Source organism: Thecamonas trahens (assembly GCF_000142905.1).
Source record: "Thecamonas trahens ATCC 50062 unplaced genomic scaffold supercont1.53, whole genome shotgun sequence".
NCBI lineage: Eukaryota > Apusomonadida > Apusomonadidae > Thecamonas > Thecamonas trahens.
This window is the reverse complement of record NW_013657627.1, coordinates 103,615-130,339: the sequence shown is the minus strand read 5'-3', so window position 1 is coordinate 130,339 and position 26,725 is coordinate 103,615. Positions and strand designations below refer to the sequence as shown.

The window sequence follows — 26,725 nt, the reverse complement described above, 5'->3', positions numbered from 1 at the left end:
CCCCTAACCGACTCCTCCCCCCCCCCTCGTCCCCCCTCCCCCTCCCCCTCCTCCCCCCCCTCCACCCCCCCCCTCTCATCCTTCCCCCGGCACACTCCACTCACTCACCATGACTGACCTTGTTATCGGAGGCGCTGGCTTCCTCGGCTCGACACTTGTGCGTGCGCTTGTCTCCGAGGGTCGGAGCGTTGTGGCCATGGACATCCGCGAGCCCAAGGACAAGGTAGCCGGAGTCCGCTACGAGGTGGCTGACCTCCGCGACGTGGAGGCCATGAAGGCGCTGCTCTCTGGCGTGACCACTGTCTACCACACGGCCTCGCTGACCGAGACCAATGGGCCTTCTCGTCTCTTCCACGACATCAATGTGGTTGGCACACAGAATGTGGTCGCCGCTGCTGTGGCCAACGACTCGGTCAAGGCTCTGGTCTACACCTCGTCGGCTTCGGTCGTCTTTGACGGGCATGACATCCACAAGGGCGACGAGTCGCTGGCTATTCCGCCAAACCATCTCGATGCCTATTCGGCGTCAAAGGCAGAGGCAGAGGCTGTCGTCCTGGCTGCTGATGGTGCCGCCGCTGGTCGCCTCCGCACCGCTGCCATCCGCCCGCACACCATCTTTGGCCCAGGCGACGTCCATGTCTTTCCCCGCATCTTTGCCAACGCCGCTTCCGGCAAGATGAAGTACATCCTTGGCTCGGGCACCGTCCTTCACGACTACACCTACGTCGACAACTGCGTCGATGGTCACATCCTCGCCGCACGCGGCCTGGCAAACAACCGAACGTCGTCGGTGGCCAGGCGTACTTTATTACCAACGACGAGCCGCGCAACTTCTGGGAGACCACATACTGGCTTGTCAACGAGATGGGCTACGATGCTTCCCCCAAGTTCCGCATCCCGGCTGCCGTCGCTCGCTTCATCGCCCTCATGTTCACCTTTATCGCCTGGATCGTCTCGCCCTGCTTCGCCTTTAAGCCGCTCCTCACCTCTTACGTCGTCGCCAACGTCACCACCTCGCACTACTTCTCCGTCGACAAGGCCCGCAAAGAGCTTGGCTACGAGCCCAAGGTCAAGCTTGACGAGGCCTTTGCCACCACCCTCCGCTGGTTCCGCGACAACGGCTACGGCCAGTGATCGCCCCGAAAACGCACACACAAACACACACACACACACGCACGTTGCAACACACAGCCACCGCTCGAGACCTGTCTATGCATTACCTCGCCACTCTGATGATTGCGCTCTGCGCTCTACGCATCGATCTTGTACAGGAACCACGGGTCTGCGCCGTGGACAACGTCCGACTTGCCAACCCGATCAAAGCCGGCCTTTGTGTACAGGTCATGCAGGTACTCCTTGGCAATGAGCTGGAGCGAGCGGACATTGTCCTTTGCAGCCATCCGCGCCACGTACTCCTTCAGCATGGCGACGGCAAGCCCCTGCCGCCGCAGCCGATCGGCGACCACCACCGAGTGGATGCACAGCGTGTGGCCGTCGGCGACGTGGGCCGACATGCACTCATGATCGAGCACATCATGAGCAGAGAGTGTCGCCGCCACGTATCCAACCAACTCATCCGTCTCGCTCTCGTACAGCCCCAGAAAGTACTCGCCAGCCTGAGCCAGCCGCATGGCCATCCCATCGCGACTCGCGGCCTCATCGGCCGGAAACGCCACCTCCTCCAGCGCCATCACTGCGTCCAGCTCGTTCTCGCCCACAAGCGCGTACTGCACCTTTGCGCCCGCCGCACTGGCTCCCGTACATCCTGCCGTGTCCGTCGAGTCCATGTCGCTTGCTTGCTTCCTCTTCCTCGCCTTACTCGCCCTCACCAAGTCTCGATGTGAGTGAGATGTCCTCGCCCGTCTCTTCCCCCAAATCGATTCCAAGCAGAGAGCCATGCCGTGCTCAGCGAGCCGCTCGCTGCGCGGTCCCAGCCCGCTTGCGACCCGATGAAATGAAGGGATCATTGGACTCTGCCTTTACAGGGAATATCATTCTGGAGCAAGAATGAAGATCGGGCTGCGTGTGGCCCCAAGGGTGCCATCATCGCGCCTTGGATGGAGGCGCATGTGTGTCATCATGATGTACTGGGACATCTGGCGCTTGGGCAATCGGGGACAGAGAGTTGACGGTTTGGTATCTCCTGCTGTCTGAGGCAACGGAAGAGCGCGAGCAATGCGCAATGTGGATCGTGTTCAACGGAGGGTGATCGTCGTTTTTGCTCCCAGCGGACTAGCAGCAACTGCGGATTTTTGATCGTCTTGCCTCACCATGCCCGTCTCGTACACATCTCGTTCTCTCTCTCCCTCTCGTCGCCGTCAGCCAGGAAAAGCCCATCACACATGCCATGCTATGCGCTTGTGATTGTTTATGTACAACGATGTGATCCTTTTCCCATTTCCACTCCCCACTCCTCGCATACCTCCACGACAGACTTCGATTAATCACACGTCCAGGCCATCGATTAATCACCCATCGATTAATCGATCGTTCAAGACATCGATTAATCACACGTCCAGGCCATCGATTAATCGCCCATCGATTAATCGATCGTTCATGTCCTCCCTCGCCGTCCCAACCCCAGCCCTTCGGCAGCCCCCACACCCCACCCCCTCACCTCTGTACAACCATGTCCTCCGCAGGAAGGAGAAGACGACAGCGTCGGTTCATTGGTGGCCTTGTTGCCTCCACAGGAGGGCAGAACAGGGCGGTGTCGTCCACCCCGCCTCCGCCGGCTTCGCGACTTGTCCCTCGTCACGCCGCCGACTCGTCGGCCTCTACCGCATCCTCGACAGACGGCGACAGCGACAAGGATGGTGAGGTCAATGATGGCCGCAATATCAATGATGGTGATGATGATGATGGCCGTGTTGGTCATGGTCATGGCAATGTTGTTGATGACGATCATCGTCCTCGGCGTGATGTTGGTCATCATCATCGATCTCGTCATGGTTCTGGTCGTCATGATGGTGCTGGTACTGGTGGAGGCCGTCAGTCGCAGCGGAGCGGTCGACGGCGACATCATCGTCGCCATTCGCGCTGCGAGAGCCGCGATGAGTTTGACCCAGAGCTCTTCTCGCTCGACGCGTATGTAGCGGCGGTGGTCGACGGACATGGCGAGGAGGCCACAGATGCATTGGCTGCAGTGGACGCGGCGCTAGACGAGCTGCAGAGCAAGACGGCACAGGCCGAAGCCGAAGTGGTTTCACTGGAGACAGCGGTCAAGCGACAGGGTGCCTCGTTTGGCGCGGCCATGGACAGGTTGCGCTCGCACTTTGGCTTGACCGTCTCTGCCTTTGAGACCATGGATGGCTCCATTGACGCTGTCGGCTCTTCAGCCATCCGCATTGGCAACCACCTGCACCGGCTGGACTTGCAGCGCAAGCGCGCACTGGCGGCTACTGAACTGCTGGGCATGCTGCAGGCGTTTGAAGAGTACGGTTCCGGAGACGGCAACGGCGCTCATCCGCTTGCCGACCTCGAGGCTGGCAAAGCCGCCGAGGTCGTCTCGATTCTGTCGCGCGTGGTGAGCGACGTCGACGCGCCACAGTTGGCTTCCATCCGTAGCGTCATTGAGGCATCCGAGATGGAGCTGCAGGACTCGCTGCTGATGCGGTTCCGCGAGGCGTACAACGAGGGCGAGGTGGCGGCGATGCGGGCCGCTGCCGAGGCCTTTTCCCACTTTAACTCTTCGAACCGCATGGCGCACGAGCTGGAAGAGTGCTTCTACGTCAAGCGCATCGCTCCGCTGGCGTATCTCGACTGGCTCACGGCTCCGCTACCCGAGGCGCTGGCAACTATCCACCGGACCGCAGTCCGCATCGCGCTCGCAGAGAGCGAGCTCGTTGCCGCCGTCTTTCCGACTGTTGCCTCGCGCGTTCTCACTTCGCTTCTGCGGTACCTGTTCTCCAAGCTTGTCTTCAAGGCCTTTCGCGCTCTGCTTGACGCAGCGGCAGCGGCGGCGCCGGACGTACCGGACGCGCCGACAATCGAGAGTGAGCCCGTGGCACCGACGCCGGCTCTCAAGTACCTCGTGGCGCTCCACGCCTGCGCGGCTGCGGCGCGGCGGCTGGTGGACGAGCTCAGCGCCGCCGGCCTCGCTGACGAGGCCGCGGCACTGGACGAGCCGGTCACTGAGTTCTTTCTCCCGCTGCAGGCCAAGTATCTGGAGAAGGAGCGCTACGCGCTGTCCGAGTACTGCGCTGCCGTCGTCGCCGCTGAGCACAAGGCCGTCGGCGTCGACGCCGCGCCCAAGGCCAAAAAGTCGTTCTTCTCCACCATTGCGTCGTCGGTCCACGTCCCAGGCAGCCACTCGGGCGCGGCGAGCGGAGGCGAGGCCGAGGCCGACAATGGGGCTGCGGCGTGGGTCGTCGTTCCCAGCGATGGCTTTGACGCGGCCGACCCGGCGCCCAAGGTCTCGCTTCGCGTCGCTTCAACGCTGCTTCGGGTCCACGAAGACGCCGTCAAGCGAGCCCAGGTCCTTTCGCTCCCTGACACTGAGGCCGAAAACGTCCAGCAGCTCTTCATGTCGCTCCTCTTCTATCTCGGGCGCAAGTACGTCCGCCGCTCGATTGAGGCTGTCCAAATGGAGCTACCGGATCGTTCGAGCGCTAGCGATGAGCCGCAGCTCGAGCTCTTCCTCGTCGTCGTCTCACGAGTCACCCACATTGCCCGTCTGCTGCAGGCTCACTTTGCCACCTTTGTCCTCCCGGCCATCGACTCTGCGGTCAACGTCCGCACCATCTGCGTCGAGCGTAAGAACCAAACGCTCGCTGCCCTCGAGGCCGGCCTCAATTCCGGCCTCACCACCGGCCTCATCGCCCTTGTCTCGCACTTTAAGGCCCTGCTCGAGGACGCCCAGCTCTCGGCAGACTATGCGCCCAAGTCTGACGACGACTCGGCCATGATGCTCACTGCGCAGAAGACCGCTGCCTGCGCCGCAGGCACAGCGTTTCTGGAGCGGACCGCAGCACTCCTACGCTCACGCCTCGACCCGGCCAACGCCGCCCGCATGCTCCGCGAGCTCGGCAACGGCGCCATCGAAGTTCTTCTTCGCCACATCAAGCGGTTCAAGTACACCGAGTTTGGCGCCCTCCGCCTCCTCAACGATCTGCAGGGCTACCAGGCTGCGCTTGCCACCTTTGAGCTTGACGAAGTCGACGCCGAGTTTGTCATGCTCCGCGAGCTTGGCAACCTCTTTCTCGTTGCTCCGCACAACCTTCCGGGCGTCGCCTCTGAAGGCGAGCTCGCCCGTCTCGACCGCAAGACCATTCTCAGCTACGTCCAGCAGCGCGCCGACTTTAAGCAAGCCCGCATCGGCAAGCTCTTTGATGCTGCTGCCTAAGCCCCCCCCCCCTCCCCTTACGCAACGACTTGAAACCTGCCTGCATCACCAATGCCACAACGCGATCAAATCACGCCGTCAGAGTTGATGCGGGTGTACCCACGCGTGCCCGCATCCCCCGCCCCCCCCCTCGCGAATTAGAGTTAGCCGTCACCAACTTTCCCGCCACCCACTCACCACCTCCCTCCTACCCCCCCTACCCCCATGCACAAGGTACGCCCCCCCCCCTGCCCCCCCCCAGACCTCATCTCCCTCTTCCATGCACACCCACCCACCCACTTACCCCATCTCTTTCTTCCTCCCCTCCCTCAGTCTCGAACACTGGCGGCCGCCTCTGGTTCGGCGACTTGGTTGGCACACACACTCCTTCTCCTCCTCCTCCTCCTGCTGCCACTGGACTCGCCAGTGTCAGCCATCACTGTGGTGGGAGGGCCTCTGGCGGACATGCCAGCTCTCTCGGCTTGTACGGCAGAAATCGATCTTCCGCAGACTGTCATTGCTGATGCGTACAAACCAAATGATGTGCTTCTGGCGGATGTGGATGGTGATGGATGGCTTGATGCTGTCTTGGTTGCTGACCGGCCTGGTTCTCACAAGGCTCAGATCGTCTGGTTGCCTTACTCGCCTGTCCTCGATGGCTTTAGAAATCCAGTCGTGGCCCTCACTCTTGATTCGGGCAATTTGGCCGTCTTCAAGCTGGTCGACTTTGATGATGATGGCTACAACGATGTTCTGCTCGCCACCATGGGTGCCGACAAGCTCTCCATCTACCGCAATCTCGGCGAGGGTGTATTTGCCACCGCCCCGTTGTACGCCTGGGAAGGCGTCATGTTCAACGAAGTCTCACTGGACGTTGGTGATTTTAACGGTGACTCGCGGACAGATCTGCTGCTCGCCTCACAAGAGGGCGACAACCGACTGCTTTTGGCCTTTCAGAGCCCGCTCCATACCTTTCCGTATTCGCTCAACAATTACGTCTCGTTGGGGGCGTCTATTGAGTACATGATGCTGGCTGTGGCCTTTGACTTTGACGCAGATGGTGACGACGATATCGTGGCAGTGTACAAGAACCTGCCAGATCCAACGCCGTCGCCGGTACCGGAGTACTGCCTTGTCTTTGTGGACTTTATGGGCTGGCCGGCGCTTGCTCCGGAACCGTGCGAGGCGCAAAATGCTCCCGGCATCACTTCCGCAGGCAACATGGTGGCCGGCCAGCTGACGCCGAGTGAGACCGGTGTGGTCTACACATCACGAAATGGCGATCTGCGGTGGGCTAGGTTCTCTGGCGGTCGCATGTTTGTCGACAGCCAAACGTTTACCTCCAAGTCTACTGCCAGGCCGGCTCTTTACGACGTCAACGGCGATGGATTTATCGACCTTGTCATTGGTGACGGGTCTGCTGTCCAGTACTTGCGGTTTGACGCCATCCAGTTTCTCGGCGACACGGATCCGGCGCTGTTCGACACAGGCTCCCCTTCTATCACGGGTGTGGCGGTTGGCGTGATTGGGGCGGGTCCGCTTCCATCGGTTGTAGCCGCCTACACCGACAGCAACGCTGGCGCGGCGCAGCTCATTGACAGAGTCCCGGGCATGTCTTGGGTGGTTGCTGATGTCCTCGCTGCGCCGTCTCGGGCCTCGTTTGTACCGCTCGTTGGAGACATAGATGGTGACGGAGTGGCTGACATTGTCATTGCCGACGCCGCACCGGACTCGCACGGGCTGTTCTGGTACAAGGGGGTGGCAGGCGAAGCCTCGTTTGGGTCGCGTCGCGGCATCTCCTCGACTTCGCTTGGCAGCGTCAAGGACGCAGCGCTTATTGACGTCGACGATAGCGGCGATCTCGATGTTGCCTTTCTCATTTCCGGTGATGTCGAGGTGTACGTCAACCAGGGCGAGGTGCAGCCGACCTTCTTGCTCGGTGCAGCGCTGGCAACTGGTCTCACCAACGCAGAGCGGCTGTACGCAGCCGACGTGGACGATGACTCCCTGACCGATTTGGTCGTTGTGATTTCGGCGAGCCACACTATCGCTCTGCTCCGTAACACCGGCGGTGGCGTCTTTGCCGAGACCAGCATTACTATCCCGGGCATGTTTGTCGACAAGGTCATCCTGGCTGATATGAACGGCGACAGCTTGCTCGACGCGGTCGTTCCGATGCCACAGAACACATCACTGGGATGGATCCCCTACGTTGCGTCACTCAACGGATGGTCGACCGACGCCATGGTTGTTGTTGCCAGCTCGTTCTTTGTCCATGTCCTCGACGCTGGCGACATGGACAACGACGGCGACATCGATCTTGTTGCCGTTCATCCATCCACTGGTACCCTGACTTGGTTCCTTGCGCTTGACGGCTCCAGCGGCACCGCCTTTGACAGAGCCTCGTTGGAACTGAGCACTGTGGGTGGCAACGCTCGGGCAATCTCGCTCAGCGACGTCAATGGCGACGGAATGCCGGACGTGATAATTTCGTTTGGGAGCCCGACTGGCAGTCTCGTCTCACTTCTGGGCTATCTTTCGACGTCGGGTATTGGCTTTTCTATTCCGCAACCGCTCGCCACGGGCTTGGACATTACTCGGCCGGCATTTGCCGACGTCGACGGCGACGGACGAACTGACACAGTGGCTGTCAACACGGACGCGGTATCAGCCACCACTGCCACACTGGTTCTACGCACCGATGGAGAACGCAAGCTCCGGAGCTTTTATCCAATCACATTGAGCGACTCGGACGGTGCTGGGGTGATCGACATGGCGTTTGGCGACGTTGACGGTGACGGTCTCATCGACGCGGTCGTGGTCTCAGCTTCAGAGTCGCGGGCCATGGTTTATCGCAACACGGCCAACGGCATGTTTGGCACCGGTTCAGAGTTGCCCAGCATGGTCACGTCGCCTGCCGCGGTGGCTGTGGCCGACATGGACGGCGACGGTGATCTTGACGTTGTCGTTGCCGCTACCCCAAGCGTGGTCTGGTTCGAGAATGTCGATGCTGCAGGCACCTTTTCTCGTTCCGCCGGCGGCTACAACATCGGCGAAGGCTTCACCGTTCGTTGGATGGACGTGGCTGACATGGATGGCGACGGCGACGCAGACATTGTCCTCTCTTACCTTTCCACAGTCGAGTGGACCGCCAATGTGGCAGGCACTGGCGCAATGTGGAGTAGCGGCAATGCTGTTGCCACAGTTGAGGCCGACACGGGCGCGGTCGCTGACATCGACAACGACGGCGATTATGACGTGGTCGTGTGCGTGGCGGCGACGCAGTCGGTGGCCTGGCACGCCAACACCGGTGCGGGCTTTGGCACGGCGCAGGCCGTTTCGACGGGCGCCTTCAACGTGACGTCTGTGGTTGTCGGCGACGTCAACAATGACGGCACGATCGACGTGGTCGGCGTCAACAAGCTGGAGAACTCGATTGCGTGGTTCCGCAATGTGCCCAGCGGCGGCAGCGCTTGGGTTGGACAAACTGTATCCGATACCTATGCAGGCGCGGCGAGTCCCGTGCTCGGTGATGTCGACGGCGACGGCGATCTTGATCTTGTAGTTGCTTCGAGCGTGGCTACTCAGTCGACGCTGTTTGTCTTTGACGCAGGGCTCGGCAGCTTTGCTCGTGACCAGGACGTGTACCTCAGCCACATGACGAGTGAGGCAGCGATGGCCGACTGGGACGCCGACGGCGACGCTGACATGCTCGTTGTCGACACGATGAACAATCTTGTTGGTCTTCTGGCAGCGACTCGGACTGGAGCGTTTGCGTACCAGCCAAAGGTACGTTCGTTCTCGAAGCAGCTGCTGGGATGCACCAAAGGCTTGGCGAACGGGTTTGCCTGTGTGCGGGCCAACGTGGGCGGAGCATCGCGGTGCGTCCGTGACACTATTGAGCTTCCGGCGGCCACGTACAGCTGTGGTGTGGGCGCGCACGGGCAAATCAAGCATGCGGTGACGATTGTTGGCCCGTCAGGCGCATCGCCGACTGCGATCTTTGACTGCAACGGCGACGGTGTGCTGTTTCGTGCGATGAAAGAGACGAGCGTGTTGTCGCGGACCTGGCCGGGAGCCGGCAATGTTGTGCTCAAGTCTGTGGCGGTGGTCGGCGGCTCGACAGGCCGCGCGTCGCTGTACGGCGCACCAACGCTCCGAGCCGAGGGCAGCGGATCGGTTATTGCACTCGAGGGCTCGACAATGGCGCAGTGCGAGTCCAAGGCGCGCGACGTGACCGGAGACCTCATCGACGTCGGGTTTGGCGGCGCCATGCTGGCCAAAGGCGGCGGAAGCGTACAGCTTCTGGCTGGGTCATCCATCTCAGGCTCCAGTGCGGCATTTTCTGGCGGCGCCCTGTACGCGGCCGGCGCCGGCTCTTCGGTCATCGTTCGCGACTCGGTGGTCTCGGGCTGTTCGGCGAGCGAGGGTGGGGCGATTCTTGTGACCTCGTCTGCGAGCGCGACGGTTGAGAACGGGCAGATTTCCGGGTGCATTGCCGGCCTCGGTGGCGGAATTCGAGTGGCACGGGCAGCGAGCGTGTCTGTGACGAGCAGCTCGAGCGTGTCGGCTAACACGGCGCTGGGCTCTGGCTGGGGCGGCGGGCTTGCCATCGACGGCGACGCCAAGGCCGAGGTTGTGGGCGCCACGCTCGAGTCCAACGTGGCCGGCTTTGGCGGCGGCATCGGGGTTGTGCAGAGCAGCCTGGCAAGCGCGGTGGCGAGCTCAACACGGTCTGTGGACTTACCGATTGTATCGAGCACGCTTGCTGGCAATGGACTGGCTGCAGTGGGCGCCAACACGACGCTGGTGACGCTCTCGGGCGTGACGCTGCGAAACAATGTGGCGGACCGGGTCGGCGGCGGAATTTTTGCATGCGGTGGAGCTGTGGACGTGATCGGCTCTGCGACGACGTGGGATGGCAACGTGCGCGACGGGCTGAGGCAAGACGGTTTTGTCTGCCGTTGGAGCAGCACGAGCGTGGCGGTGAGCCGGACGCCGGCATCGATGCTGCCATGGATCCGGATGGACGCGGCAGCTGAAGCCGCAACCAGCAGTGGGAGCGTGGGCGGGCCGTTGACCGCGCTCCGTGCTGTAGACGTGGCGGCTGCGGCAGCGACACAGGTTGTGGAGCCCGGATCAGGCCTGGAGCTTGAGTTTCATGGCGAGGACTGGCTCGGTCAGAGCATGATCGAGCCGGGGGTGGAGCCTGTGCTATCCTTTGCGGCGGTGCCCGGCCTGTACACTGCCGGAACGAGTACGACGAGCTTGAGCTCGGCCAAGACGGCGATGCCGCGGCTGACGCTGCAGGTTGGGGTTGCAGGGCAGGATACGCTCCCGCTTTCGACGACGTGGAGCCTGTCGGCAGGAGAGAGTGTGACTGGGCTGAGCGGCAGCGTGCGCATTGATGGGTGCGGACCAGGCTCGGGCGCAGTTGCGACGACGAACGACGGCAGTGGAGAGAGCGTGCTTGTTTGCTCTGTGTGCGCGCTCGGGACAAGCGCCGGCGCGACATCGATGGCGCCGTGCGAGGCGGTGGCGGGCTGCCCGGCCAACACGCTACGAGTGACGAGCATCAACGGGACGTCTGCGTGCGAGTGCGAGGTGGGATTCTTCGCGCCAAGCGGCTTGACAGACGTGGCGTGCGAGGAGTGCCGGGCGGGAGCCAGCTGCGCCGGCGGAGTGGCCCAGCCTGTACCGCAGGTTGGGTTCTACGACGCAGGCAACCTCACGTTTGTGCGGTGCCGGCGGACGGCTGGGTGCCCCGGCGGAGCCGGCGGGTGCGCAATCGGGTACGAGGGCTACATGTGCAACTCGTGCACCAAAGGCTTTTACTCTGACACGGACGGCGAGTGTCGGACGTGCCCGCCGACGGCGAGCTCGACGTTTGTGCAGTTTGCGATTGGGCTTGCGGTGGCGTCATCGGGCGTGGGCGTTTGCCTGGCGCTGATGCAGTCGCGGTCTGCGCGGCGGGCGGCGGCGACCAACTCGTCTGCGGCAAACCTGAGTTCAGAGGCTGCGCAGCTGACGCGAATCCGCGAGTTTCGACGGATTTCGACGCCGGCGACGGTGTCGATGGTCCTTGTGGCGTTCCAGGTTGTGGGCATTCTGGCGGGGTCCAAGTTTGCGTGGTCGTCGCGAGCAAGCCAAGTGCTCGGCGGGTTCTCCGCGTTCAACATCGACATCTCGTTGTTTGCATCCGAGTGCGCGCTGGACAGCTTTCACACCAAGTACCTTGTGTCGATGGCAGCGCCTGTGGCGATCATTGTGGTTGGGGTGATTGTTGCGCTTGTGTGTCGCCTTGTGGGCCGCGGGCCGTTTTCCCCGCTGGTGGTGCTCCCGCTGCGGACGGTGTGTGAGTCTGCGCTGTTCTCGATCACGCCGCTGCTGTACATTCCGCTCTCCAAGGCGACGCTTGTCCTGTTTGACTGCACCAAGCTTCCGAACGGCGCGTTTGTGCTCGACGTTGACCCGGGAGTGTCATGCTTTGACGCCTCGTGGTGGGGCGTGTTCCCGGTGTCGCTGGCGTCGTGCGCGTTGTTTGTCCTTGGGCTTCCGGTCTACTTTGCCATTTCGTTGTATCAAGCACGGGCGAGTCTGGCGACAAGCGATGCAATGATGGCGCGGCTGGGCCCACTGTACCGCCTGTACCGGTCTGTGTTCTACCTCGGTGAGGTGGGCAATCTCGGCAAGCGGCTGGGCCTTGTGGTAACGGCGACGTTTTTCTCCGACTCGCAGATGGTGCAGATTGGGCTGATGCTTGCGATTTTCCTGGCATGGACCGGGATGGTGCTGAGAGTGCGGCCGTACTACCATCCGCTGTATAACACGGTGGACGTGTACCTCAACACGATTCTCATTGCCATTCTCATTCTGGGGACCGGCGCGTACGCGGAGCGGGCGACGACTGCGGACAACACAGTGGGCGACTGGATGGCGATTATTGCCGTGGTGGCGCTTGCCCTGGTCTCTGTGTGGGCGGTGGCGAAGGACGTGTGGCTCATTGTGCAGGCGCGAGCCGACACGTACTCGATGGCCAAGGAACGGCGCCATCAATTGGCAGATAGCCTGCTCGCTGAAGTGCAAGACATTGAGGCGACGGGCCGGCTACAGCGCGAGGTGGAGCGGATTGTGGCAGCGCTCGAAGGCGATTCGGAGGCGGCGCGCGAGGCTCATGTGGTGGCGATGGAGGATGTAGCGCCGATGACAGTGTTGGGCGAGATGCCGAGTCCGGTGCAGTCGTCGTCATCATCGTCGACCGAAGCTGGCGGCGGAGCCCGGAGCGCGTCTGCGGCGCACCTTGCGATCAGCATCTCGGGCGCATCGCAGTACACAAGCGTGGACGAGGCCGAGGCGATGAGTCGCTCCCGCTCCCGCAGCTGTTCCCGCAGCCAGGGCAACATGGGCCGATCGGTCTCTGAGGCGATGACTGAGGACGGCAAGCAGGCGACTCGGCGGCGCGGCGGACGACGACGCAACGCGCCACAGCTTGCGGTGAGAACAGGCTCATTGTCGCGGTCGCGGTCGCGATCAGGGTCGCGGTCGGGTTCGCGGTCGCGGTCGCGCGGATGCGTGAGTCCAATCCACAGCGGACTCAACCGGTCTGCAGGTGTCGACGGGCGGAATTTGTTTGCGTGAGAGACCATTTAGGTGATGGCCACAGCGTCGGCGGTCCATGCGCCGGGCCAGACTTCTGCGCCTGCAGCGCGGAGCGAGCGGATGCGTGAGATAGGGACGTGTGCAGCGATGAGGAGCGGGCCGTCGCCATCGGCAGAGCCCGCAGCAGGTGTCTCGGCAAGGATGCCAGTAAAGCCAAGCGGCTCCTCACACGGGAGATAGACGGCTGCACCCGAGTAGTTGGGACGGGCGTTGTCCGGAGCGACAGATCCGACGGCTCCGACAACAGCGACGGCGGCCTGCAGCTCGATAGCACGGGCCTTGGCACAGCCAAAGACGCGAGCGTGGCCAGAACGCTTGCAGGTCATCGACGGAACCACGAGCAAGTCGAGATCCAAGTCGGCACGGGCGAGCTTTGCAGACAGAGCCGGCAGCTCGACATCGAGGCAGATGAGGACGACAAAGCGGAGCTCGCGCCAGACGACGACGCGGAGGTCATGACCAGGACAGAGCAGCCATTCATCAGGATCCTTCTCGCTTGGGGTGAGGCAGAGCTTGTCCTGCGTCTCGAGGCGCCCATCAGGCAGGATGATGTGGGCACGATTGCGCCAAGAGCCATCATCGCCATCGTGTTCAGTGGCGACGGGCCACGAGCCGGCGACGATGACCAGGTCATGCTTTGTGGCCAATGGGCGGAGCCGCGGCAGAGCACGTCGACCTTGTTCGGCCAGCCATGCGAGCTCTTCCGTCGCGGCCAGAGCAGGCGCATACGCCAGCCAATGCTCACACACGTATTCGGGGAGGACAAGGAGAGCCGCACTGGCCGCCGCCGCCGCAGCTGCCTGCTCCCCCACCAACGACAGCCATTCATCGAGCGATGACAGCGGGCGACCGAGATTGGCGGCCCAGAGAGCCACACCAATGTCACTATCGGGAGTCTTGATCGCTTCGGCAGACATGTCTGAGGGGAGGATGAGGAGGAAGTGAAGAGGTGCCCCCCCCCCCCCCCCCCCCCCCTCCGTTTCGACCTCGGCCTGCCTCGCCAGCTGCCTGTAAGCCGATGAGCCGAAAAGAGGACGAGTTGGGGTGGCGATGAGAGGACGAGTTGTGGTGGCGATGAGAGGACGAGTTGGGGTGGCGATGAGAGGACGAGTTGTGGTGGCGATGAGAGGACGAGTTGGGGTGGCGATGAGAGGACGAGTTGGGGTGGCGATGAGAGGACGAGTTGGGGTGGCGATGAGAGGACGAGTTGTGGTGGCGATGAGAGGACGAGTTGTGGTGGCGATGAGAGGACGAGTTGGGGTGGCGACGAGCCGACGAGCCGACGAGCCGACGAGCCGACGAGCCGACGAGCCGACGAGCCGATGAGCCGACGAGCCGACGAGCCGACGAGCCGACGAGCCGACGAGCCGACCGGCCAGTGGCCAACCGCCACCGCCCCCCCCACCGCCCCCCCACCCCCCACCTCCCCTTTCACCCCCCTTCCACACCACTCCACCTGCCGACATGGACTCCCCTGTGCACATGGAGCCCATTCCCGCCCCCCTTGGTCCTGGGGAGCTGCCCTTTCCTGAAAGCAACCCAGGTGGTGATGGTGGTGGTGGTGGTGGTGGTGGTGCTAGTGGTGGTGGTCGAGGTGGTGGTGGTGGTGGTCGAGGTGGTGGTGGTGGTGGCAATGGCTCGCAGTCGGGGTCGGAAGACGGGTCAAGGAGTGGCGATGGTGTTGGCAGTGGTGGCAGTGGCGGTGCAGGTCATGGATCGGATGGTGGTGGCAGTGGTGGGGATGGAGAAGATCTGGAGGAGAGGGAGCTGATGCTGAAGACGTATCCGCTGATGAGGCACGACTCGATGCAGTTCACCCCGCCGACGGCTTCGGACTCGGCTTTGGAACTGCTCATCTTTATCTTGGATCATCCGCTCTTCTCCACCCTCATGATCGCTGCTACCGTCTGGGCCCTCTTTGCCGACGACTTTGCTCGTCTCCTCCTGCCAAAGTCTGTCGATGTGGCCTTTCTTATCGTCACCACGGTCGTCTTTGGCTTGTTTGTCTTTGAGCTCGTCGGCAACTCGTTTGCTCATGCTGACGAGTACTTTTGGTTCTACTTTCTTCTCGACCTCCTTGCCGCCCTCTCGCTGGTTCCAGACGTGCTGCTGCTGGCCGGCATCGAGCTGACCTCGTCCGAGTCACAGACAGGCGCATCATCGCTGGCGGTGGCGCGAGCGGGGCGTGCGGCGCGAGCGGCAGCGCGGGCCGCCCGGTTTGTGCGCGTCGTCAAGCTGCTGCAGGCCATCCGCCGTCGTCGGGCCAAGCTCGACGCAGCCATGGACGAGGAAGACCGACTGCTGATGAAGGAGCTCGAGGAGGAAGAGCACCGGCGGCAGGCGGTGGCGGCGGCAGCGGCGTCGCGGCTCTCAGGCGGGCCGTCGATCAGGCTTGGCCGCTTTGGCTCGGGTAGCTCGGACGAGGGCTCCGGAAGCGGGAGCGGGAGTGGCAGCGGAAGTGGGAGTGGGAGCGGGCGGGCGTCGTCGCGCGACTCGTCCGAGCTCGGCAGCGACGGCGATGGTGATGGTGGCGGCGACGACGGCCTGCGCTCGCTGGAAGACGGCATGTTTGGCTCCGAGTCACCGGGCATCCAGCGGACGGCATCGCTGTTTGGTGGCGCCTCCGAGTGGGGCGCCGAGCTCGACGACGAGGCGCTCTCTGTCTTTGAGGGCTCCAGGCGGGGGTCGGACGGGTCGGACGGTGGCGACGAGTCGAGTACAGAGTCGGACGAGGTCAACTTTGTGGAGGAGGAGCTGATGGAGCCGTCGCGTGTCGGGCAGCTGCTCAACGACCTGACGACCAAGAAGGTCATTGTTCTTGTCCTTGTCATGCTCCTGGTCTTCTCGCTCCTCAATCTCTCGCCGACCAACACGCTGCAGGGCATTGTGTCGCTGACGCAGCTCGAAGCGCTTGCGCTGCGCAACGCGACGTCTGGCGGGGCATACCAGGCCGTGCTGGCGTTGTACGTCTCGATGCACAGCGACCTCGTGCGACTGGAGGTGGCCGGCACGCCGGTGCTACACTACGTGACGCGAGTCGACGAGTTGCGCAACTTTGAGCTGACCAAGGTCCGGTCGGACTCGGGGTACTCGCTGGCGTGGTTTGACGACAAGGGCGACTCGCAACTCGATGCTTTGCTCAACATGTCGATGACATTTTTCATCATCCTCGTTCTCTCGGTAGGCAACTGGATGCTGTCTAAGGATGCACAATCGCTGGTCATCGGGCCAATCGAGCGGATGACGGCCATCACCAAGCGGCTGGCGCAGAACCCCCTGACGACGCTCAATGTGAAGAAGAAGGACGAACTCGAGACGTCGTTGCTGGAGGGCATGCTCTCCAAGATCGGCTCGCTGCTGCAGATCGGGTTTGGCGAGTCGGGCGCCAAGATCATCTCGTACAACCTGAAGGAGAACGGCGAGATCGACCCGATGGTTCCCGGACGCAAGGTCGAGGCCATCTTTGTCCACTGCGAAGTGCCCAAGTTTGGCGACGTGACCGAGGTGCTGCAGGAGGACGCCATCCTGTTTGTCAATCTCATCTGCGACATGCTTCACTCTGCGGCAGCGGCGCACGGCGGCTTCCCGTCACGGAACTCGGGCTCGTCGTTTGGCCTCGTGTGGCGGCTACCGTCCGAGGAGGAGACGACGCCCGAAGCCTACCTCGGTGACCTTCAGGCTGTGGCCGGCTCGGTCATTGCCGCACTCGAGTCTGTGCTTGACGCCGTGGCCGAGTCGGAGACGCTCCGGGTCCTCCTCGAGCGCGTGGCGCGGTACAAGGTCAAGCTTGCATTTGGCGTCCACGTCGGATGGGCCATCGTCGGCGCGCTCGGCTCGCGGAGCAAGGTTGATGCGTCGTACATCTCGCCGCACGTCGAGCTGGCATCGGCGCTGGTCTCAGTCGGCCGCCCGATGAAGCTACCCATTGTCTTCTCACACAACTTTGCCGAGCTTCTCGCCGAGGAGCTCCTCGCCGACCGCGGCGTTAAGATTGATCGTGTCCTCTTTGGCGGTATCAAGCAGCCGGTTCAGGTCTACGGCTTGCGGCGAGCCGAAGAGCGCGATGTTGGGACCGAGGTCTTTACCGCCGCCGTCGACGAGTACCTCGGCGGGCGATGGGAGACTGCCCGGTCGCTGCTCCAGCAGGCCCGCCAGGAGCTCCCAGACTCGGCGCCGCCGTCGACCCTCTCGGGTCCCATCCGCTTCCTCATGCGCTTTATCGAAAAGTACGACTTTCGCGCACCCGACGCCTGGCGCGGCTTCCGCAAGGCTGCCTGGGCATAGCCGCCGCCGTCAGTCGGCGTGCGGCCGGCGCCCCGCAGCGCGGGAGCCGCTGCACATCATCGCGGCGCAGTACAGCGCGGCGACGTTCACGCCGTGGATGCCAAAGCACACCAGGCAGAAGTTGTGCATGACGAAAATGAGGATGTACGCGAGATACGTCGAGCCTGCGACGGCGGCGATGAGGGCGGCGAGCACCAGCCGCGACGCACCGATGCACCACATGCCCAGCGCAGCAGCGTAAAAACCGACGCCGTACACTGCATTTGGGTAGTTGAGCAGCGACGGCTCGCTGCGATCAAAGCCGAGGGTGAAGCCGACGATGCGACCGTAGTTGGATGAGAAGACCTAGTAGTGGTGTTGCGAGCAGGAGGAGAATGAGTGTTGCTCCCGCGCCTGGCACATGCGCTTGCGCGTGTCCTCGATCTCGCCCTCGATCTCGTCTTCGATCTCGTCTTTACTACCGATCTCGCCCTCGCGCTTGCCCTCGGGCCCCGACCTAGCCTTCAATCTTGCCGCTGACGTGGCCCTTGATCACAAAGGTCGGCCTTCAACAGAGCTACAGAACGTACGGTGGAGCACGACATGGTCGGCGAGAAGTCGCAGAGTGCCGTGTACTTGCCGTCGCCTGCAGCAGCAAAGGCTTGCTCCACATAAACCGCATAGAGCGAGAGGAAAGCCCACCAACAAGTAGCAGACTCACAACGCTACGGCCCATATTGACGGCGACCTCAGGGGTGGTGTGTGTAGAGGTAGCGAACAGGTCAAAGTCGAGCGGGCGCGAGAGATGTAGTGGACGGGTGTGGTGAGGGTGGCAGCGCGAACAAAAAAATTAACAGGCCAGGCTGAGAATCGAACTCAGAATTGCTCCTTACGAAAGAGCCGTGATGCCATTGCCACCACCTAGCCATTTGTTGTTGTTTACGGACGCTCTTCATTTTGCATTTAAAGCCCACGTTACTTTGCCCAAACCGGGATGTAAACAGGCGGCTTCTCGCTTGCGTTTGGTGGAGAAATGCTACGATGGGAGAACAAAGGCGTGTATTGCTGGTGGTGGAGAGCTGGGTGCTGAGAGCGGGACTAGTTTCGGATCGGCTTGGGAGGCTATTTCTTGCGGCTCTTGCTCGGCTTGGCGCCGACACGGAACTCACCGCCAGCGACGACGGTGACGGCGCGGACGGGACGCTGGTTGATGGCGGCGAGGTTGACGATGGCCTCGACGGCTTCGATGCCGTCGACGAGACGGCCAAAAGCGACGTACTGCTCGTCAAACGCCGGCATGGGCTGGAGGGTGATGTAGAACTGCGAGGCGTTGGTGTGCGGGCCGTCGTTGGCGTAGCCGAGCATGCCCACCTTGTCGTGCTTGAGGGCAAAGTTCTCGTCTTCAAAAGGCTCACCAAAGACCGAAGCCCCGCCCGAGCCGGGCGAGCCCGGCGAGATGTCGCCGCCCTGGATCCAACCGCCGGGCACTACCCGATGGATGACCGAGCCGATGTACGAGAGGCCATCGACGTCCGAGGCGCAGAGCGAGCGAAAGTTCGCAGCCGACTTTGGCGCCACATCGTCGTACAGCTCAAAGACAAGGCGGACAATCTCGCCGTCGCCGCTTGCGGCCTCAGCCTCGTCCTCTGCCTCGTCATCGGTAGCCGAGCTCGGGCCGCCATCAGCTTGGGCGGCGATCCAGGCCTTTGACGGTGGGCCGTCGAGCTGGAGATCGAGATAGACATGAGAGTGACCAGAAGCTTCCAGATGCTTGCGGTAGGCAGCTCTGGCAAGGGCAGCATGCAGAGCATACGGTCTCGGATCCCTGACGGCATACTCTGACTTTGCCCAGAGCTCAAAAGCCGGCAGATCACCGAGATAGTTGATCGAGTTGAGGACCGCAATGGGTTGACCATGAGGATGGACGTAGGCAGCACCACCTAGCTCCCGCTTGACATTGACCAAGTACGCAGCGTAATCAACAGGGAGCAGACTCGTCACCGTCAGCACCACATCGTTCTCTTGCTTGGCTGCGATTTGCTGGCCGAGCATACGAAGCTTGTGGAACCGCCAGTCCGCCACATTGCCAGACACATGCAGTTGCGTGCTCATACTCGGACCTATGTATATGTATGGTGGTGGTGGTGGTGGTGGTGGTGGTGGTGGTGGTGGTCGTGTTGTGTTGGTCGTGGGGGCGTCGAGTGGTGGCCGTTGGTCGACTGGTGAGTCGGCCGGTCAGTCGGTTGGTTGTCGCTCCCCTGCGCTGCGCTGGCGCTGCGCTTCGCTGGCCCTGCATTTTGCTGGGTTTGCTGGGCTGGGCTGGGCTGGACGAGGCTGACGGGCGTGCGGGCAGGAATGGGCAGAAGACGGCTGATTGGCTACCGTTTAATGTTGTCTTCTGCGGGGGATGAGGGATTGGTGGTAGAGGGGGTCACACGAGGACGATGACAAGCGAGGACACGTCGTGATCGCCTGCGTGATCGCCTGTGTGCGAGCTGCTCGCCGAGCCAGGGTTAGATGACGTGCTGGACTCGGACGACGAGTTGGAGGCGCGGATCCGCACCCGATTATGGCCGTGACCGTGGTTGTGACCGTGATTGTGGCTATGGCCGTGGCTGCGGCCGTGGTGGCTTGGACCGGGCACGCGATACGAGTGCGACGAGTGGGTTCGTTCTGACCGCGATGAGCGCGTCGAGCGTGGGACCGAGCGAGTGCTCGAGTGGCCGCCGCTGGAGCGGTGGGAGCGGTGCGATCGGTGGGAGCGGTGCGATCGGTGGGAGCGGTGGGAGCGGTGCGAGTGATGCGAGCGGTGGGAGCTGTGGGAGCGGTGAGAACGGGTCGAGCGGGAGCTTGAACGGACCGAGTGGCCGCCGCTAGAGCGGACCGAGTGGCCGCCACTGGAGCGGACCGAACGGCTGCTGCCAAGGTGATGGCTGTGGCCGCCACCGCCACTGCGGCCATGCTCAATATGACTGCGGCGCGGCGGACGCAAAGGCGCTTGGCCGTAGCCGAGGCTTTGGCCAGCAGCGCTGCTGCCGGCGCCGGCGCCTCCTCTGGCGCTGCTCGCCCACGACTGCTTGTACCGGCTCGAGGCCGAGAGCGGGACGGCCACAAACGAGCCCTTGACTCCGTCGGGCGCATCCTCGTCGGCAAGCCGGCGGACGACGTACGAGTCAGCCTTGCCCATGTCATCGGCGTTGACCACCGACATCGAGTCGAGGCCCGGCCCACGGAGCAAGCCGCCGTGGCCATGCGAGACCCGCTTCGGCAGCTGGGTCTGGAGCGCCGAGAAGAACCGGGTGTATGCGTCGAGCGTCGGTGTCACAACGCCTTTGCGCGCAAGCCGCTTGGCCGACACGCTCGAGGTCGGATCGACGCCCATCGCCTTCAGCAGCGCCTCCGACTCGGGCACAATCTCGTTCTCCACTACCTCACGCCGGAGGAAGAAGCCCGGCAGGCCGTCGGCTGGCAGCGAGGTTGGGGCAATGCCCGGCGGCGCGAACCGGGCCCGCAGCCGAGTCTCGGCCAGGACCACAAGCATGCGCGCAACGTCCTCAGCATCGAGCCGGTCCTCCCCACGTGGCGCAAAGAGCGGAATAATGAGCGCAAGCGCCTTGGCCGGCTTGAGGCCAACCATGGCTGCGTAGACGGCGGCATCGCGGAGATGAACGCGATCGTTGGCATCAGCAAGTAGATCAAACCAAAACCCAGCATACGCCGCCGGGACATGATGCCGAGCCACAGCAGCAACAAAGGCAACTCGTGAGACATAGGCCTCCTTCTCATGCTCCGTCTCGAGTGTCTTGTTCGTCAGCTCCTTTGCCACCGCCGCAAACTGGCTTTTTCCCGCCACTGCATGGACCATGACCTCTGCAGACGGCAGGGCGTAGAAGGCCGGCGCAACCGATGCAGCACCCGACGACAGCGAAGCGGAAGCCGAGGCCGAGCTCGAAGCCGAACTCGATGATGCCGATGATGGTGCTGATGACGACGATGATGACAGAGAATTCTCCGCAACAGCTGAGCCAGCCGCAGATGACAAGACAGACACAGAAGATGCCGGGGATGACGAGGACGACGAGGACGAGGAGGACGAGGACATACTTGCCTCCTCTGCTTCTTTCACTTGACCACGCTTTGACTCCTTCTCCTTCTCCTTCTTCTTCTCCACAAACAGCTTCCTCTCTCGTCTGCTCTCACACCAGCTGGGCTCTTTCTCCGCTCTCCGCTCTCTGGCCTCTTTTGCTGCGGCAGCGAGTCGCGTTGTCGTTGCCTGGAGCCGTTTTCGTCTGCCGCTCTGTTCCGTGCTCATTTTCAATTCGTTCGTTCCCGTTTTGGCAACGACTCTGGCAGACAGAGATACAATTTTTGAGTCAAAGAATCGACGCTCCGGTGAATGTCGGTCTCCTCCTCGCTCCCCATGCTCTGGATTGTGGCTGATGATCTAGGCGTCTCTCGAGGTCGGAACGCTGGTATTGCTGAACTTGCAAGTGCAGGTGCGATTGATGCTGCATCGTTGCTGGTTACTTGTCCGCATGCCGCGAGAGGCGTCGACGCAGTGGCCGACACAGACGTCGCCCTCGGCCTCCACCTCAACCTGACCGAGGGCCGGCCGGCGCTGGTTGGGGCCGAGGCCGCCAGGCTTGCGCCGGTGGTGGGTGCAGGCCCTCATCCGCCACAGCCATGGCTGGCGGAGCGGGCTGGTGCGAGCGCAGAGTGGTGGTTTGTCGGTAGGACCAAGGCGTGGGAAGCGCTGATGGCGGGCGAGGACGTCGACGTCGACGCCCTTGTCAACGAGATTGTGGCCCAGCTGGAGGCCTTTGTCTCTCTGGCCGGGCGAATCCCGGCCCACATTGACGGCCATCAGCATGTCCATGTTATTCCTGCCGTTGCCCGCGCTATTGTGGCAGCGCTCGACCGCCTCGCAGCCGCCAAGCCCGAGCTCTGGGCTGGTGCGGCCATCCGGATCCGCGTTCCGACCGAGGCTGCGCCGGGCGAGCTCTCGCCGTTCTGCGCCCGTGTGGCTCACTTGGCTACCGCCACGCTTGCGATATGGCCATTAGCGCGCGAGGTCGAGCTGTGGCAAGCCGATGGCTTTGCGGGCATGGCCTTTATGGGCTGCGCACTCACCACCGCCAAGCTTGATAGCCTGGGCGCACGCGGCAATCCTACACCCGGCAAGAAGCTCATCGAGATCATGACCCATCCAGGGTGGATCGGCTGTGACTGGGATGACTTTGATGCGTCTGCCGATCGCGAGCACGAGTTGGAGCAGCTCCGCGGGCTCCTGCTCGCGCCTTGATCTCCGCCTCGCAGTGGCGGGTACCACCATGAAGACCCCCTTCCTCCCCTACGCCTCGTATCTTGAGGATTGAATAGTCCTCAAAGTTGTCCCCAGCTCCAGCCTCTCCCCCCCCCTCCTTCCCGGAATCGCAGCGATCAGGTGCCCGGCCTCGTTTGGCTGCGAGTCGAATGAGCCGGAGCCATCCCACCAGACGAGGGCACAGTGCACTTGCCGAGGTTGGCAGTGGAGACATGAAGGGCGGACGGGGCAAGAAGGGCCAACAGAGACACCGAGTGCGGAAAGTCAAGCCATCTGAAGTGAGCCTTGTGGAAGAAGGAGGTGACAATGGCCGTGGTGGTGGCCAGGAGGGAGCTGGAGACGCAAGTAGTTCGTCCGAGTCAGAGATGGATACCGTGATGATGGCGATAGAGGCTCATGCTGATGCTGAGGATTGGGATGGTGGCTCGAGTTCGGATGATGAGGTTGCTGCTTGGGCTCAGCTCGCCCGCGCTACGTACTCGATCAAGAAGTCAATGATGATGAGCAAGACTGCGAGCTCGAACAAGGCCAAGCATCTAGCTACGTTGCAGCAAGGCGTGGTATCGGCCCAAGATATGGCTCTAATCATGGCTCGTGCTCGTGTTGTGCCAGGTACTCCCACACCAAGGCCGAGGTTCAAGAGCGGCCGCTCGCGCAAGCGTTCGCGCCCGCAGCAGCTCCCGTTCTCGGCTGCGGCCTGGATCAAGCGCAAGGGCGATGACGCTGGCGCACCGGGCGATGAGAAGAGTCCGGCGTCGCCAGCAAAGCCAGGATCCCCGAAAGCTGGAGCAAGAGCGGGCTCAGGCTCAGGATCGTCCTCGTCCTCCTCTTCCTCGTCATCATCGTCTTCGTCGATGTCGGCCGAGTCGCGGCGGCGGTTTGCGTCGGTGGTCATGGCGAGCCAGGCCCCGTCGATTTCCCGGCGTGAGATCCGCGACAACGAAGCGGCGGTCGACATGGCCAACATCCTCGAGGCGTACGACAAGCTGATGGCTATGCGGTTCACCGCCGCTGACGGCGGGGATCTCTGGTGCCTTCCGTCGTCGGACGTGTCAGACTCGGACATCTGCGACGAGTCGGACGGCGTGTATCTGACGGCTGCCGCAGCGGTGCGGGTGACCCACGCGTCGGTTGCCGCCCAAGTCCGCGCTGAGGCAAAAGCACTCGCCCTCCGGGTCCCTCAGACGCCCGAGGTCAAGGCTGCCATTGCCGCCCGCCGCGAGCAGCGCGCCGCCAAGCGCCGCAAGCTTCGCGACTCCCGCCTCGCCGACATCATGGGTGAGGTCGCTGCGTACATCCCGCTCGCCGGCGTCGAGCCGGGCAAGCCCCTGCCGGCCATTCCGCCTCCCCCTGGCCTACTGTCATCGTCGTCATCGTCATCGTCGTGATCGTCGGCCTCTACCCTTTCTCTGGGCAGTCGAGATGAACTCACCTCCCCATCTGAGCAGGCATCATCGATCTCGATGCCCTAAACTTATGCCCAGAGTGAGTGTGTGCTTGCCCTCGCCGGCGAGACTCAGTCAGCTACAGCCATCGCAGCTTGTGAAGACACACTCGGTCACATCTGACTCCTTGACCATGGATGCGTTTGCCCGGGCTCAGGCTCAGATACAGGCGCAGTTTACCGAGTCTGCCAATGCACTAGGTATGTAGTTGCATGTTGTGAGAAATGGATTCTATGGGTGTGCAGGAGGGTGATTATGAGCATGTGTGTGTGGGGGGGGCGGGGGGCGGGAGGGGAAGGTGGGCGGTGAGGCTGTGATCACCCGGTGGTGGCGATCGGCGGCGTGATCATTGCCGATGGAACACCACGCTCCTATCCCTTCCGAGGGCACCAACTCGCCATGTACATACCATACACACAAGCCGCACACCTTGCACAACTCACCATGATCTGTTCTACCACTACGCCCACTTTTCTCGCTCCTTGTCATGCCTGTGGCTGTATGCTGCGCCGGTACCGCCTCTGTCGGCGACTTGGCCCATCTCGCCATTGTACGACCTTTTCCTGAACCACCTGCTCGGGATGATGCCCACCGTGGGGCCCCGGGGGGGGGGGGGGGGGGGCACTGGCGGGCACAGCATCGTTCTACCGATGCTCGCTCAACCAGCATGAGACTGCTTTCCGGACTGGATACCTCGCCGCTGTTGGCGAGGTTCTTGACTTTGTCGCTCAGCATCATCATCATCAGCAACAACAAGCATCATCATTGGCACCAGCAACAACATCGCAGCAGCTCGCTGATGATCTCGGACAGACCAACTCGATCGACACGCCAGCGCTGGTGGCCCAGCTGATGGCGATGCGATCTGCGGCACCGTCGTTTGCGGCCATCGAGTCGGCGAGCGAGCTGGGAAGCGCTGAAGCTGGCCAGCTGGAGCTCTCGGGCACTCCGCGTATGGGAGCGGTCGGAGGCGGCGGACGTGATGGCGACGGTGCTGATGACGAGAGTGGTGTGGAGATGGATGTGGCTGGCGGTCGGTTGCGGGCGTCGTCGCCGGTGCAGACGCTGGAGGACTCGCTCGGATCGCTGCACTGCTCCGAGGCCGGGGCGACGCGCAAGCGATCGCTAGACGCGATGCTGCTGGAGAAGGAGGAGGCCGGGCCGTCGGCGGTGCCAGCGGTGACGGTCAACGGCGACATGGTGTCGATCCGCAGCGATGAGGCCGGACCGCCGGCCAAACGCAACCGGCCGCTGCGGGGAGGATGAGTAAAAGAGAACGCGGAGTGAGTGGAGGTTGTTGGCTTTTACTCGCTTGCCGGCGGCGGTGAACCTTTTTCGGCGGCGTAGGAGGCGAGGAGAGCGGCGATTTCGGCCTCGTCGTCGTCGACGACGCCCGCAGTCGCGCGGGCCTTCTCCAGCTCGAGTGTTGTGCGCTCGTACTCGGAGCGGTAGAGCGGCGAGGCGGCGACGCCAAAGATGCCATCGTTGCTCCGCTCAAGGCCGCCAAAGACATATCCGTTGGCCTTGTCGACGACCTTGAGAACGGTGCCAACCGAGGCGGCGTCGGAGATGTTGAGCGGGACAAAGGCGACGAGGCCAAAGCCGGAGACAAGGTCGGCGAGGGCCGAGGTGAGGGCGCGGTACTTTGAGGCCTGGCCTTCGCGCTCGTCGATAAGATCAACGAGGTACTCGAGATTGAGGACGTCGAGGTAGAACTCGAGGTTAAAGTCGAGCTTGCCGAGCGACTCGATGAGGTCCATCTTTGAGAGGACGTTGACGTGCGGGAGCTCGAGCTGGACCATTGTGGCGAGCGAGGTGAGGAGGACGGAGATGTACTTTGATGGATCGGTGCAGTATGCAGCATCAACCAGGTGAACGGCGCACAGTCGCATGTTCCAGCCCTGGGTGAGGGTGGCGAGGATGTTGCGCATCGACTGATTGTGAGTGTAGAGCTCGACTTGCCCCGGGCAATCAAACAGCACATACGGCTTGAGAGCAGCGCCAGCCGAAGTACCCGCCTCTACCGAAGCCATGTTCTGAAGCATGGCTGTAGGATCAGCCATGGCCTCTGCAGCAGCAGCAGCAGCGGCAGCCTCTGCCGATCGGATGGCCTCTGCCAGCTTCTCCTCCAACCAATCCAGATTGGCCTCCAAGTACTCGATGCAGTAGATGAGACCACCATTGGGACCAAGGCCTTCTTCTTCCATAACTACATCAAGTTGCACAAGTTCAGCAATGTCCACAGCGGGTGTGTATGCCATGGTAAAGTTGGCCGGATCAAGATTGACCACAATGGTCACTCGTCCCGACGAGTTGAGAAACTGCTCCACGCCTGCACAGTATGTCGTCTTGCCGCACCCAGGCGGGCCAATCACAACCTGTCCGAACGACATCGCCTGCTTCCACCTGCTCTCCTCCCCTTGCCTTGTCTACTCTTGAGTGAGGTGCCTTCTTGCCCGCCTCTCCCCCTCCTGCCTCTGGTCTTGGCCCTCTCGCCCAAGTGTGGTCGCCGAGTCGCCGAGTCAAGATGGGATCTTGCGGTGCGAGCAGGGGAAGGGAGGGAGGGAGGGAGGGGGTGTGGGGATGGGGTTGGGGGGTTGGGGGGATGGGGGGTTGGGACGGGGCGATGGGAATGGGAATGAAATAGGGTGTGTGTAGGGGATGCGGGGGTGAGAGATGGATGAGATCAGAGGTGTGTGGGGGTGGGGGGTG

General features: G+C 62.5%; 11 protein-coding genes and 1 non-coding gene across 12 annotated transcripts in view; 6 read left to right on the top strand and 6 right to left on the bottom strand.

Moving 5' to 3' along the window:
* Positions 1-109: 109 nt before the first annotated feature.
* AMSG_09705 (3-beta hydroxysteroid dehydrogenase/isomerase) lies at positions 110-1,134 on the top strand (the record flags this gene model as incomplete). Its single annotated transcript, XM_013898600.1, has 2 exons — positions 110-736; positions 799-1,134. 2 exons carry the CDS (start codon positions 110-112, stop codon positions 1,132-1,134), a joined length of 963 nt encoding a protein of 320 aa, XP_013754054.1.
* Positions 1,135-1,250: 116 nt separating this feature from the next.
* On the bottom strand, positions 1,251-1,787 carry AMSG_09704 (arylalkylamine N-acetyltransferase; the record flags this gene model as incomplete). Its single annotated transcript, XM_013898599.1, has 1 exon — positions 1,251-1,787. The coding sequence occupies one exon, from the start codon at positions 1,785-1,787 to the stop codon at positions 1,251-1,253; it is 537 nt and encodes a 178-aa protein (XP_013754053.1).
* Positions 1,788-2,843: 1,056 nt separating this feature from the next.
* On the top strand, positions 2,844-5,424 carry AMSG_09703 (uncharacterized protein; the record flags this gene model as incomplete). The annotated part of the gene is made up of 2 exons (XM_013898598.1): positions 2,844-3,026; positions 3,071-5,424. 2 exons carry the CDS (start codon positions 2,844-2,846, stop codon positions 5,342-5,344), a joined length of 2,457 nt encoding a protein of 818 aa, XP_013754052.1. The 3' UTR covers positions 5,345-5,424.
* Positions 5,425-5,788: 364 nt separating this feature from the next.
* AMSG_09702 (uncharacterized protein) lies at positions 5,789-12,899 on the top strand (the record flags this gene model as incomplete). The annotated part of the gene is made up of 2 exons (XM_013898597.1): positions 5,789-12,817; positions 12,858-12,899. The coding sequence occupies 2 exons, from the start codon at positions 5,789-5,791 to the stop codon at positions 12,897-12,899; spliced, it is 7,071 nt and encodes a 2,356-aa protein (XP_013754051.1).
* A 70-nt stretch (positions 12,900-12,969) lies between these two features.
* AMSG_09701 (nitrilase/cyanide hydratase and apolipoprotein N-acyltransferase) lies at positions 12,970-13,899 on the bottom strand (the record flags this gene model as incomplete). The annotated part of the gene is made up of 2 exons (XM_013898596.1): positions 12,970-13,778; positions 13,833-13,899. 2 exons carry the CDS (start codon positions 13,897-13,899, stop codon positions 12,970-12,972), a joined length of 876 nt encoding a protein of 291 aa, XP_013754050.1.
* Positions 13,900-14,446: 547 nt separating this feature from the next.
* On the top strand, positions 14,447-17,315 carry AMSG_09700 (adenylyl cyclase; the record flags this gene model as incomplete). The annotated part of the gene is made up of 2 exons (XM_013898595.1): positions 14,447-14,458; positions 14,750-17,315. 2 exons carry the CDS (start codon positions 14,447-14,449, stop codon positions 17,264-17,266), a joined length of 2,529 nt encoding a protein of 842 aa, XP_013754049.1. The 3' UTR covers positions 17,267-17,315.
* AMSG_09699 (vitamin K epoxide reductase complex subunit 1) lies at positions 17,185-17,981 on the bottom strand (the record flags this gene model as incomplete). The annotated part of the gene is made up of 3 exons (XM_013898594.1): positions 17,185-17,611; positions 17,836-17,910; positions 17,970-17,981. The coding sequence occupies 3 exons, from the start codon at positions 17,979-17,981 to the stop codon at positions 17,276-17,278; spliced, it is 423 nt and encodes a 140-aa protein (XP_013754048.1). The 3' UTR covers positions 17,185-17,275.
* A 119-nt stretch (positions 17,982-18,100) lies between these two features.
* AMSG_20066 lies at positions 18,101-18,172 on the bottom strand. Its single transcript has one exon. It is a non-coding gene; the product is annotated as a tRNA-Thr (tRNA).
* A 165-nt stretch (positions 18,173-18,337) lies between these two features.
* Positions 18,338-21,110, bottom strand: AMSG_12283 (uncharacterized protein; the record flags this gene model as incomplete). The annotated part of the gene is made up of 2 exons (XM_013898655.1): positions 18,338-19,352; positions 20,317-21,110. The coding sequence occupies 2 exons, from the start codon at positions 21,108-21,110 to the stop codon at positions 18,368-18,370; spliced, it is 1,779 nt and encodes a 592-aa protein (XP_013754109.1). The 3' UTR covers positions 18,338-18,367.
* Positions 21,111-21,641: 531 nt separating this feature from the next.
* AMSG_09696 (UPF0249 protein) lies at positions 21,642-22,547 on the top strand (the record flags this gene model as incomplete). Its single annotated transcript, XM_013898593.1, has 1 exon — positions 21,642-22,547. One exon carries the CDS (start codon positions 21,642-21,644, stop codon positions 22,545-22,547), a length of 906 nt encoding a protein of 301 aa, XP_013754047.1.
* Positions 22,548-22,948: 401 nt separating this feature from the next.
* AMSG_12282 (uncharacterized protein) lies at positions 22,949-25,279 on the top strand (the record flags this gene model as incomplete). Its single annotated transcript, XM_013898654.1, has 5 exons — positions 22,949-23,112; positions 23,203-23,322; positions 23,362-23,878; positions 24,171-24,213; positions 24,651-25,279. The coding sequence occupies 5 exons, from the start codon at positions 22,949-22,951 to the stop codon at positions 25,277-25,279; spliced, it is 1,473 nt and encodes a 490-aa protein (XP_013754108.1).
* Positions 25,280-25,301: 22 nt separating this feature from the next.
* Positions 25,302-26,725, bottom strand: part of AMSG_09693 (GPN-loop GTPase 2) — a gene marked incomplete at its 5' end in the record, with an annotated part of 2,445 nt that continues 1,021 nt past the window's right edge. The window contains one exon of the mRNA XM_013898592.1: positions 25,302-26,391. Within this exon, the coding sequence (XP_013754046.1) occupies positions 25,318-26,391 (1,074 nt within the window). The 3' untranslated portion in view covers positions 25,302-25,317. The remainder of the gene's footprint in view (positions 26,392-26,725) is intronic.